The sequence below is a fragment of the Engystomops pustulosus genome, chromosome 9, assembly GCF_040894005.1.
Source record: "Engystomops pustulosus chromosome 9, aEngPut4.maternal, whole genome shotgun sequence".
NCBI classification, from domain to species: Eukaryota; Metazoa; Chordata; class Amphibia; order Anura; family Leptodactylidae; genus Engystomops; species Engystomops pustulosus.
Window position 1 is genome coordinate 92,536,092 of NC_092419.1, and position 13,696 is coordinate 92,549,787.

Here is a 13,696-nt window from a genome sequence, read left to right on the forward strand (position 1 = left end):
AGAAGATGACCTTTATTAGGGTACCAAGTCTTTGCGGTCCAGATATCAAGGGTTTAGCGCTGCTGTGAAACTCCAGGGTTTCTTTTTGTGGGATTTCATTTTATAGCTTAATTACACTTGCAAACATAAATCAATTATTTCTCCTGTTTTATGCAACAATGCAGCTCATTCTTATGTGCCGGGTTTCAGGCTCAGAGGTACCAAGAAGCCTTGTTCTTCAGAGTTTTATGACTGTGCAGTAAACACCACTGCTTACAGAAGCTGCCCAAGCATTTGGAGAGGAGGTTATGCTTTCCTGAACTTCCACCGACCTCTGACCGCCCTTGTCCCTCCTCGCTGGGTGTTGTGGAGAGGGCAACATCTTCTGCTAGAAATGAACTTCGCCTGAACCTGCGACATAGCATTGGACTCTTGAAGACACCGACCTGAGGAGAAGGTCCTCAACTTTCCCATGTCGTGTGGGGTCATCGCTGGGGTTCAGCTTGAAGTTTGGGCACGGGTTTCAGAGTTCTGATACTTCTCAAAATCAACATAATGCAGAAAAAACTAGAAGAATTGGATGTCCATAAAGTCTAGTCTACCGTTTTACCAACAACACAATGGCTGGTGAATAATAAGGATTCAGTAAAAATCCAATCTCCACCAAATTAACAGCACCACATAAACCAGAGGAGCAAAGTTGATGTTTAGATTTGGATATTTTTCTTTAAGAATCAGATACTTTATGACATTATTCCAACATCATATCACAAAGTATGCATCGACAAATATTTTTCTACCACTCTGATGGTGCAGCCAAAACGGCACTGGATGCTGAGACATCTCTCCATGGGAGTCCAAGGCCTTACATGTGTGGGATTCCATGGAAGTCCAAGGCTTTAAATGATTGGGACTCCATGGGAGTCTAAGGGAGTCCAAGGCCTTTCATGTTTGGGACTCCATGGGAATCCAAGGCCTTACATGTTTGGGTGTTGTTGGTCAAACCTTTCCTTTGCCAAAATCCGCTAATAACTCTGAATCATAAACATGTGGCTTGTTCAAGGAGGAATGGGTCCACAATAAGGAGAAGGAAAGAGTAGCTTATCTCCCTTGGGTACAGTAGGCATCAATTATGTCGAACTCTAGCAGGCCAATCCTTCATTTCACACTTCCCATACTTTGAGAACTCCATATACATTAGATAACTGCCCGATTTTACTGAGACTGGTGGTTCAGCCAACATCCATCAAATGATTATGATCATCTAAAGAACTGGTAATACACAGGACAAATTCTAAAATGATAAAATGTATGTCATTGGAAAAGCCCCAAAATTGACCAACATTACAGCAGAATAATCTAGCTGCACCTTCAGCTTCACGCTTATTTCTATCAAACGCCTACAGAAGGAAACATGAGGCCCAACATGATAGACGCATAATAGAAACTCAATATACACCAATCGAGTCATATTATGAATCCGTCCTGGCCTTGAACTCAAACTATTCCTACCACAGAGCATTAAAGAAGGTCTACAGTGGAAAAAAAAAGTTCTACCCCTACAACCTCAGCACCTTAACTCCAAAAATGTGTTAAAAACCCAAACTTGAGTAAAAAAAAAATATCAAAATTCACCTTTCCGGCTTCCCCCGCTGCTGGCTATATACTGGATCAGGGGGCTGGCTTTATACTCGGGGATATGGGCTGGCAGGCTATATACTGGGGGGCAGGTGCTGGCTATATACTATGGGGCAAGGTCCGGCAGGCTATATACTGGTGAGGCTGTGACCAATGCATTTCCCACCCTCAGCTTATACTCCAGTCAATAGGTTTTCCCAGGTTTTGGTGGTAAAATTAGGGGCCTCGGTTTATACTTGGGTCGGCTTATACTCGAGTATATACGGTACTTATTTTTACATAATGCACATCATCACAGCATAGAATCAGGTGCAGAGTATATTTTTAGTTTCCTCTACATCAAAATTATCCTTAATAAGCTACAATGAGATGAGTATACAGTCAGGGAGGCTGAGAGTCCATTATAACTGAGATACAAGAACCCCATCTATTTATTAGCAGTAGCTTGGATAGTAGAGTGTTGCCTACTGATAATATATTGGTTTCCTGTCACAGTTTTAATGGAAAAGCAGATAATAATACATCTTGACAAAATCGGGTAACTTGGATAGGGCCTAACTGAGGTAAGATGTGGTTGGTGAACCTTGTCTAATCTATGAGATATAAGAACAAAGATGTATTCAGAAGATCAAACCATATGATCAACTAATATACATCGGAGATGAAAATTAGAAAACAATCTATGATCACTTGATTTTATTCAGAAATATTGTAATCTCCATTGATCAACATTTGCTGGATTTTCTAGGGGTACGCCATGCCACCAGGACAGTGTTTTCAACATAAATCCTTTATTTTGAAAAAAAACCCTTCACCTAGTGTTATGAAGTTAACAGGCCTTTGCTCTGAATGACTTCAGCACATCTATGGTCACAGGACATCACTAGTCCTGTGGCGGTTTATACTAGTCCCTTATACGGCTCTGGTGGGATTTTGGGCCAATCTTCTTCCAGTCTGTGCCACAGTTCTGTCACTGTTGTGGGTTTCTTACCATTTCATTTTTTTCAATGTTTCCTCTATAAAAGAACTGCTTTAGCCTTAATGCTGTGTGACAGGGGCATTGTCTTGAATGATAATTGCTGGCTGATTGAGTGAAGAACACATGGAAGGAACCATGTGGTGTTGAAGAAGGTTTCGATAAACACTTGCATCCATTCAGCTATGTAGCTGTAGGAGAGATCCAACTGCTGCTGCAGAAAACATTCCCCAAACCATGACACTTCCTTCCTCCACCACCTTTTACTGACTTCTTTACACACATTGGGTTCAGTCTTTCCCCAGTTTGTTGATGAACATTATGTTTCTCATCAGATCCAAATAAATTAAACCTGCTTTCATCACCAAAATGAACCACCCTCTTCTGTCTACACACCATGCTACACACAATTTATGAAATAAGCTTAAAATACTGTGATTTTACTTATGTTCAGTATATATATAAAAAGGCTACACAATGACCTTGACATTTAGGAAATTGTGTTCTCTAATTTTGATCTACAGTGTATCTATATATATTTATATTCCGAACGGAAACCCTTACCTATTGCAGCTCAATTTTATTGTGATACAGTAGTAGTAATCCTTATTGCGCAGGGACATATGCTACATGTCTCTTATACCCAAGCCACTCCATTAATTAAAGAAGCAAGAGGTTGAAAAGGCAAGCCCCGAGGCCAAAACACTTAAGAATCTGGACACGCTTTCTGCCCATTCAACAGTGTCTTCTTAAAGAGATGAAGGGACACAAATACAGCAAACAGATCTTAAATGAAGGTGAAAATGACGGTAATGGCTATGCCCGGGGCCAGGGCACAATGAAGAGAACAGGCAACACCCAGCTATTGGCCTTGGCTAATTACAGAATAATGATAATATATTAATATATAAGATTTTTAGATATATAAACGGAAGATGTTTACCCAGTTTTGTTCTTCACTGTTGCTGAAAATTTTTGCTTTTTGAGAATGTCCAATAACTTAGAAGAGCTGAAGACAAACTAAAGCACAAATACAAGATCATGTCTGGGCTACTTACCACACATGGATCACAAATATCCCATTTGTTTTTAAACCAAAAAAAAATGGATACATTGTTTTTACCCTCTTCTTTTCACCAAGTAAGTAATTTTTTGAGGAGCCGAAATGAAGGCCAATTTTCTTATTATTGTTATTTTTTTTATTCCCTTGTTTCACAGAATCATGATTGATATACCGTATTTATTTTTTTTTATATATATATATATATATATATATATATATATATATATATATATATTTTTTTTTTTTTTTTTTTTTATATAATTTGTCAAATACATTTCCCAATTTTTTTTTAAAAATCAACTTTGGCTATTTACATAAATAGATTTATGTTCTTAAGTTTTATTAAAAAAAAAAAAAAAATTATTAAAAAAAAAAATTTTTTTACAAGAGCAGTTTATCTTCTGCCTATAATCTATCACTGCAGAATTCTCCAATCCCAGTGTATCCGATGTTCCTTCCAGCGGACATGGGACTCGTTGGCTGCATGGAAGTTCACAAAGACGACGCTTTATATGCATTGTTGCACTTAATTTATCCAGCAACACAGTCACAAGGTCATTAGTTCAACCTTTCATCAGCTGGATTATACATTGATGCCTACAATCTTTAGGAAGCCTATTCAGTTTAAGAAAACTTCAGATTTTACTGGACGTCTTTGTCATCTACAATTTATTGGGGGCTTACAGCATTTTAATTCTGCAGAAAAGCCTTTCAGTGAAATCACTGTGTAAAGAGGTGAATTAAACCTCTGTGTCGGGTGACATGGATTTGGAGGAAATGAGACAAAAGGCAGAAGTGTCGCTTTCTAGAAGCCGATGATGGATACACATTGTCAATATTCTAACTAGCCATCTATCAAATGCCATGGGGTAAATACAGCAGTCGCCATCTCCTTTAGGAAAGTCAATGATACAGTCAAAAGCAAAAGCTGTGCTGTTTTAGCTGAATTCGTCATCTGGTAGAGGAACAGGTTCGCCATTATGGTAGTCAATGAGAACAGTTATTTAAAAAAACAGTCACTTAAAATGCAATAAAAAAAAATAAAAATAATAGTTTAGACTTTACTCATGTGCTGTTGTCCTTGATTGACTGCTAGTTCATCTGTCCCTCTAACTATACAAATAATGGGGTGTTGAATTGTAGCCTTCAAATATTTGTGATAAGTCATTGATGGACCAGGTAGAACGTAGATCAGCGAGGAACCGGGAAGTGTTCGAACCCGGGGATTGGTAAAGTATTTCTTCTAAGGCCATGCTCACACTTTAGCATCAACTTATTTAGATAGGTTGATGCGAAAGTGTGTTGGAAAAAATACACGTCACTATATGGGTGCACAGGTAGGTTACTACACGAAGAAAAGATAACTTGGCACTCCTTATGGGTCAAAAATTGAGGAGAATTTATTTAATCCAGAATAAACAGTATAGCAATCCAACAAAAATTATTATTATTTGCAACGTTTCGGTCTTCTAAAATCAGACCTTCGTCAGGCACGGATTGCAAGGTATAAGTAGAAATGGACATGAGATGAGCGGTGTCATGACCGCTGGAGCGCAGGTGGAAAGGAGGAATAGCGGGTGCTCCCGCTGGAGAGATGAGTGCTGATACGAAAGTGTGAACATGGCCTTAGAAGAAATACATTACCAATCCCCTGGTTCCAACGCTTCCTGGGTCCTCGCTGATGCACTCTTGGATCCATCATAACAGAAAGCCTTAGCTTTCTCTTACAGGTTTTGTACAGGAAATACCATATTTTTCAGACTATAAGGCGCACAAAAAATCCTTTGTTTTCTCAGAAATCAAAGGTGTGCCTTATAGTCCAGTGAGCCTTATATATGAACCGTACTTACAGACAACAGCTGCCTTGAACTGTGCACAGGTCTGCCACCTGCTGGTCATTCATCCTTATAATCAGGTGTACCTTATAATCCGGTGCGCCTTATATATGAACCTAGAACATTTTAGCAGGCATTTATTCATGGTGCGCCTTATACTCCTGTGCGCCTTATAGTCCGAAAAATACTGTAGCTCATACAATGGGGTTAAGCTGTGTCACACACTTTTGGCAGTAATTCTGATGTTGAATTGGCGCAAAAATACTCCAAAATAATTCGGTTTTTGTTTTTAATGCAAACGAAAACTGAAAGGCGTCCATCTATGTCTCTCATTGGAAGATCTCAAAATCTGAGAAAAATATCTTTGTGTGTAAATACCCCATAGTCTAAGATCACATCACACCAACCTGTGGTAGTCACTGCTCGGTACCGTTATGGAACAGAATAATGGACGCCTAGAACTGAAGACCTAGCTTTTACCATCCGTTCCCATCAACTTTAATGCAAGCAAGTGGTGGCTGATCAACCCCTTAAATTTGGGTTAATTTTAGTAAAAAATTTTATTTTTCATAAAGAAGGGTAAAAATATCAAAAGAAATTTGTCTACACTGTGTAAAATCAGAGATCCAGATCAACATGGAAATATTCCTTTCACATAAAAAAAGTTCCAAAAAAGGTTCCTCGAAGAACAGAATAATCTGAAGTCACAAATGTTCCTTATCTGTAAAAGGGGGTGTGGGCCGGCCGTGCTACTAGTTACAGTAAGCAGCTGAAAAGCTCTTTTCATTGAGGATTATGGTTGATTGATAAATCTGTCTGCACACAAAGGACAATTGGGCAGGTGGCTCCACACAAGGGATAAAAAGGAAACACTCCGGTGGTCAGGGTGGGCCAGATGTGACTGATCACAACTGTCTACTCCAGTGTGTTATTACTAGTAATGACTAACTACTAGTTACTGACACATTATCATTTACATTGTTCTTCAGCCAGGTCTGGTGAATAATCCTAATCTGAGGAGTTCATAACCATTCTACTTGAGTAATGGAGGGGAGGCTATAAATCTATGCGATGTTCTTGACTGCTTGTCAAATATGCGTATTAGTGTCCATAAAGACTAACACAATGCAATAAACTAATTATATACATAGAATATACAAGGAATTGCAAACCCTCAATGAATCGATTAGGATACAAAATGTAAAATCCCAATGTTTTCTGACAGATTTGACTCCTCTCGACCCAAGAAAAAGTGTCAACACGAGAAGGGTTTGAAGTTGAGCCTAATACTTTCTTTATCTTCCTTCTTTACACCAGATGTCAAACAAACCGAGGGCTTGGAAATAAGCAGAAGTGTACACAGATCAATAGGAGGCCATCTTCACCTCCCTCAAAAATGACCAGTCAAGCTAAATTAGATTGGGAGATCACTTGGGTGCAAAACGGACTTCTCCAATTAGGTTTTCCTACAACATCTGCTGTCAGGTCAGGGGTGTGGATCCGGACACCACGGCCCCTGCCCCCTGCATACCAATTTCTACTTGATCCCCTTTTAAAGTTTTAAATATCACTATCCCTTCTTATCCACAGTCTTATCCAGTTACTGTACTGGCGGCTTTAGAAATATGATATATAGGGGGACGTTTATATACAATGAACACTATGACCCAGGATGTGAGGTGCAGTATGGAGTAGTCCAAGAGCTAAAAGCTTATCTACAAGTGTTACACATCTCACTGGATGATGAGTAGAACCACAACTTCTTCAAAGGTATATACAACCACCCTCAGTATACCTTAATAAACCATGACCAATCCGTTGTTTATATGTATAGTATACTTGTGGTTACCCGAGGAATATAAATATTTGGTGGAACAATCTAAGGTTACTCACAAAATTCATCCTCCTTTCCCACCTGCTATGGTAAACTAGTGCACAGACCAGAACACAGTCACTTTCCAGTGCTTTGCAGTGAAGGGTCACGTGGTCTTCTCTACCTGGGCGTCATGTGACCGGAGGGGCGAGAATTATGCTGCTGTACTAAAGAGATGCAGCCCTTCAGTCACTTACACATATGCAACATCCCTGCCAATGCAGGACTATGGTAATCTTCTTATATTTGTTATGCATGGCCTTCTTCCTTCTAAAATCTAGTTTTTAAATTATGTTCATGAGCCTAAAGGAATCCTTGGGGATTATTACCAGAACTCCTCCGTGCTGCAGATTCACTAAAGTATGCAAGGAGCACTTCTTCCTCTCCCAATTATTCAGATGCAGTGAGATTAGGGAGAGGGAGGTGAAAAGTGCTCATGTCGCAGAGGGGGAGAGAGAGACAATGTAACAGCCTATGAAGCAACGGCACAGTGGGGCTCTGGTAGCATCCCCAGGAGCCTTGCAGGTTCTTTAGCCTAAGTTTAAAAGTTGATTTTAGAAGGAAGGAGGCCATGGATAAGTCATCCATCTGCATTTGCAGATCATTTGCAAAATGCAGTCACGTGACTCTCCAAGAGGTTGAAACAATCTAGTGACATCATTTAATCAGACATCAAATTATTTTTTGTTTTTTTCTGGATCTGCACAATGGATGACCTGTGTATGATATGTTTGTGTGCACACAGCATTAAGCATATCAACGTATTATGGATCATACATAATGAGTTGGTGGGTGTTCGACACTGGATGATGTCAGAAGCAGTAACAGTCTGCAGTAACCCTGAACCACCACTGAACAATGGATGGTGCTGACGTGCAGCAGAACCGGGGTCCCTAGACTGCAGAGTGGTCAAATATATATTAGTGTCTGAGAGCACTGCATTAGGCAAGTAGGAGAGTTCAGTTTTCTTAGACATCATCACAACCAGAGGTCGCATTAACGCCTCACCAAGCGTGATAGACGCATGCTGAGGCGCCATTACCCCCCAAAATAATTGACATGCGTCAAGTATGCTGTGTGTGTGTGTGTGCGCCCTATGTGTAGTGGGTATGCTGTGTGTGTGTGTGTGCCAGGTACTATGTATAGTTAGTGAGTGTGACAGGTGCTGCGCTGTGTGTGTGTTGCGTGTAGTGAGTGTGCCCTATGTGTAATGGGTATGGTGTGTGTGTGTGTGTGTGTGTGTGTGTGTGTGTGTGTGTGTGTGTAGTGAGTGTGCCCTATGTGTAATGGGTATGCTGTGTGTGTGCGTGTGCTGTGTGTAGTGAGTATGCTGTGTGTGTGTGTGCCAGGTACTATGTGTGTTGCGTGTAGTGAGTGTGCCCTATGTGTAATGGGTATGCTGTGTGTGTGTGTGTGTGTTTGTGCCCTGTGTGTAATGGGTATGCTGTGTGTGTGTAATGGGTATGGTGTGTGTGTGTGTGTGCCCTATGTATAGTGGGTATGCTGTGTGTGTGTGCCAGGTATTATGTATAGTTAGTGAGTGTGACAGGTGCTGCGCTGTGTGTGTGTGGGTGTGCTATGTGTAGTGTGTGTTCCTCTCTGCAGGTCTCTGTATATATATCACTGATAACAGTGTAAAAAAATTTGTAATTAAAAAAAATAAAAATAAGCAAACAGTGTTAAAAGAAAAAGTGTAACGCCCTCAAACCCCCAAAAATAAATTTAGAAGCGTCAGTCCCAGCCTGTTCTGGGGGCCGGTGTCAACCCTCATCCGCTATGTAGGTTAAGACAATGGAAAAGTTGTGCACCACTTGTGGCAAAAAAAAAAAAAACTCGGGCTTTAATGATTTTCTTGTATTAAATGTTTATTAGATCGTTAATAGACATTAATAGATATATATACGACTAGGAGTTATATATTTGTATTACTGAATATTTCATACTCCTCCTCGGCTAAAAATACTCCTCAAAAATGGTGAGAGGAGTATTATTACCCTTCCATAAAAATGTTAGTGCGACCTCTGATCACAACACAGAATAATCCTCATCTATTACCTATTACACAGCGCTGACTGACTGATGATACCGATATGAATCAAGAACTTACCAGCCTGCTCATTCTCGCCAGGAATATCCTTGTAAAAACCTGGAAAACATATATGAAAAGCTGCTTTAGTGACAAGTCTGGATAAAGTAGGGCTAGTATGTGCATATCTCAGGTTTAGGCTACACTCAAACAACCGTAAGGGGGACACATGTACAGCTTGCGGGCATACATACGTCCACCATAGACGGCAATGTTAGACTCCTGGGCCTTGTTCCGACAAACGTATTATACTCTCAATGCACAGAAGTTTCGGATACGGCAAGATACATTTTGCCGGAAATATAGACAGCCAAACACATGTATACGGCACTCATCACCTGCTTCTGATGGGGGGCCGTGCCCTCGCTGTCTCCTCAATATAACTATAGGTGTAAGAGTCCATACCATGAGGTTTTGTTTGTTGGCGCCAAAGTGGGGTCCAACAAACTCGGTACACTATTTCAGGGTTCATGTCCCTTTAAAATGGGTTGTCCAGAGGTTGAAAAACATGTCTACTTTCTTCCAAAAACAGCTCCATGCCTGACCATGGTTTGTGCTGGTATTGCAGCTGTATAGAAATGGATGGAGAGGAGTTGCAAAACTGGCAGGATCCATAGTCAGGTGTGAAAACAGCCATGTTTATCATTCTCTGGACAACACCTTTAACCTTACAGAATAAAGCGTTTGGTCGCCCCTTGGCTAAGCAAATCATGTAATGTTGTGAGGCCAGGGCATTGACTTTAGATTGCATAGGAGACCAGGCTTTCTTCATTTTGGAAGTGAGCTAATTTGAAGATTGCTTTTACCAAGAGGTGTCATATCTCATACGATTCTCGTAGCGAACGTACCATGTAGTTTTCATAAGGGCACATTCAGTTCTATGGCCAATATGGTCATCCATTTTAATGGCTGTATTGCACACCGTACCATATGGTGAGCAAGACGTAAAAAAAAATTGTAGAGCATGCCCTATTTTATCCTATATTTCAGTTCTGTACGTTTGTGCTGCCGTAAATACGTGCCGAACCCAGGAACAGCCAATAGTCAACCATCATTTGCCATGTATTTTATCCGGATATGGTATGAACACATTGACATAGAAATATACGACTGGAAAAATCATACAAAATATACGACTGGAAAGGGGCCTGTAGCAATATAAAACTCCAAGGTTCAGTAGCAATCCAGAATTACTATTGTCTTTGCCTATACAACTAGGGTCCAGTCTGTTTAATCTCAACCTGAAATTGAGGTGGTGGTAATAATAATAATAATAATAATAATAATAATTCTTTATTTATATAGCGTACACAGATTACACAGCGCTGCACAAAGCATGGCAAATTGGTCCCTGTCCCCATGGGGCTCACAATCTAAACAACCTAACAGTATGTTTTGAAGTGTGGGAGGAAACCGGAGTACCCGGAGGAAACCCACGCAAACATGGAGAGAACATACAAACGCTTTGCAGGATGTTGAGCCCAGGACCCCAGTGCTGCAAGGCAGAAGTGCTGCCCACTCAGCCACCGTGCTGCCTAGACATTTAATCAAGTAAGAGAAACTTATAAAATTAACATCTAGGCTTTTCTCATGACAAGAAGAATAGTACAGTCAAATGTATCGTGTTTTACGGTGCAATACTCCATTTCTTTTGGCCATTCTCACGCCCCGACAGAGTAGAACATCATAAAATGTTCATTACTCACAATTGTAAAAAGGTCGTCATCTGCAACCATTACATGCAAAGATAATACAACCGTGAAAGTGTATAGACCATAGAAACATAAAACGGCAGCGATGATTTACAACCCGGATACTTTAGGAAACCCAAGTCGTAATACTTTGTCTAGATGAAATAAAAAAGAATAATTGGGATACGGTTATTTTGTAATTCAATAGGGTAATTTCCTCTAATACCATACTGGGTAAAACATGAGTAGTTAGAGATTCCAATATCTCATACAGTGGGTACAGAAACTTTCGTTTCATTGCAGCCAATTGCCGTAAGGTAAAAAAAAAAAAAAAATTTTCATTAAAGGAAACCTACCACTTGTAGTGGCAGGTTTCCGATGGAAATACCGGGCACCAGCTCAGGGTGAGCTGGTGCCGGAGCTTATTTTAGTTAGTGTTTTAAACCGCGGTTTAGTTAGTATTTTAAACGCTATAGCCGGCGCAGGCAGGTACGCGCTCGGCGCTTACCATGCACGCGGCTCTCATTCACTTCCTATGTAGCCGCGTGCACGGTAAGCGCCGAGCGCGTACCTGCCTGCGCCGGCTATAGCGTTTAAAAAGTGTTTTAAACCGCGATACCGCGGTTTAAAACACTAACTAAAATAAGCTCCGGCACCAGCTCACCCTGAGCTGGTGCCCGGTATTTCCATCGGAAACCTGCCACTACAAGTGGTAGGTTTCCTTTAATATAAACTCGGCACCCAATCAGAAATTTAGATATTTTTGCTTATTTATTAAACAAGAAAAGCTGAAATATCCCATGGTGATGAGTATTCGGCCCCTTTGCTCAGTGATGAGTAGAAGTAGATTTGGAGCTGCTACACCCATGACGCTTCTTGGGAAGATGCAACAAGTTTTTCCCCCCTGGATTTGGGGATCCTCTGCCTCTTCCTTGCAGATCCTCTCCAGTTCCCTCAGATTGGATGATGAATGTTGGTGGACATTTTCTAGTCTCTCCAGAGATTCTCAGTTGGGTTTAGGTGCTGGCTCTGGCTGGACCAGTCAGGAATGGTCACAGAGTTGTTTTGATGCCTCTACTTTGTTATTTTTGCTCTGTGCTGAGGGTCATTGTCTTGTTGGAAGGTGAACCTTTGGCCCAGTCTGAGGTCCAGAACACTCTGGAAGAGGTTTTCATCCAGGAGATCTCTGTACTTAGTCACATTCATCTTTTCTTTATTTGAAACCAGCCGCCCTGTCCGTGCCCTCATAGGATGCTGCCACCACCATGTGTCACTGTGTGTAATGTATTTGGCAGGGGATGAGCAGTGCCTGGTTTTCTCCACAAATACCGCTTAGAATTAACACCAAAAAGTTCAATCTTCGTCTCTTGAGAGCAGAGAATCTTATTTCTCATAGTCTGGGAGTCCTTCAGATGTTTTTATGTAAACTGTATGCAGCTTTCATATGTCTTGCACCGAGGAGAGGGTCCTGTCGGCAGACAGTGCTATAAAGCCCGACTGGAGGAGGCTGCAGTGATAGGTGACTCCCATCTCCCTCCTGCATCTCTGGAGCTCAGCCACAGTAATCTAGGATTCTTATTTACCTCCCTCACTAAGGCTCTTCTCAAAGGATTGCTTCATTTGGCCTGACGGCGAGGTCGTGGAAGAGTTATGGTTGTCTCAAACTTCATCCATTTAAGGATTATGGAAGCCACTTTGCTCTTTAAAACCTTGAGTGCTGCAGGAAGTCTTTGGTAACCTTTGTCAGGTCTATGTCTTGCCACAATTCTCTCTCTGGGCTCCTTGGGCAGTTCCTTAGACCACTTGATTCTCATGTGCTCTGACATGCACTGTGATCTATGAGGTCTTATAAAAACAGGTGTCTTCCCTAATTAAGTCCAACCAGTTTAATTAAACACAGCTGGGCTCCAATTGAAGGAGTAGAACCATAAGGAAATGGACAGCATGTGAGTAAAATATAAGTGTCAAAGAAAAGGGTCTGAATACTTATGATCATGTGATATTTCAGTTTTTCTTGTTTACCAAATTAGCAAATATATCTACATTTCTGGGTTTTTTCATTAAGCAAAAAATAACTTCCCAAAGAATACCCAACTTCGCCTTCTTTTGTCTAAACTGGTTAATAGATGAGATTCTTGAACAAAGACCCTCCTATTCTATTCATTCTTGGTCCACTAATAAATCATTTTTGTATGTAACAATATTTCTACTTCTATACCTTATTAAATCGATCCATGTATAATATATAAAAATAAGTTGGGTCAACTGATGAATCCTTCTCATTCGTCTCTTTTCCTAAGATCTTCTGCTTTATGCCCCTGAAGGGAAAGCAGCATAATAACTCATCCACAGTAAATCAATTCACCTCTATTGATTACCTTAATCTAACTTTGGGAGGGGGTAGAAGGGTACCTTCAATTTAGGTAACAATGTCATTTAAGAGGCATTGGTTTAAAAGCATATAACCTCCTCAATATGTGATCATAGTTGATACAACAGTTAATAACGGGTCAAAGGTCATTGTTATAACATAGATAAATAATTGCATACTTAAA

At 40.5% G+C, this 13,696-nt stretch overlaps 1 protein-coding gene across 1 annotated transcript in view; it reads right to left on the reverse strand.

Annotated features, from left to right (window-relative positions):
• NR6A1 (nuclear receptor subfamily 6 group A member 1) overlaps positions 1 to 13,696 on the reverse strand; it is a 171,713-nt gene that overhangs the window by 123,134 nt on the left and 34,883 nt on the right. Inside the window, exon 2 of the mRNA XM_072123385.1 lies at positions 9,472 to 9,510. Coding sequence (XP_071979486.1) covers positions 9,472 to 9,510 — 39 coding nt within the window. The remainder of the gene's footprint in view (positions 1 to 9,471; positions 9,511 to 13,696) is intronic.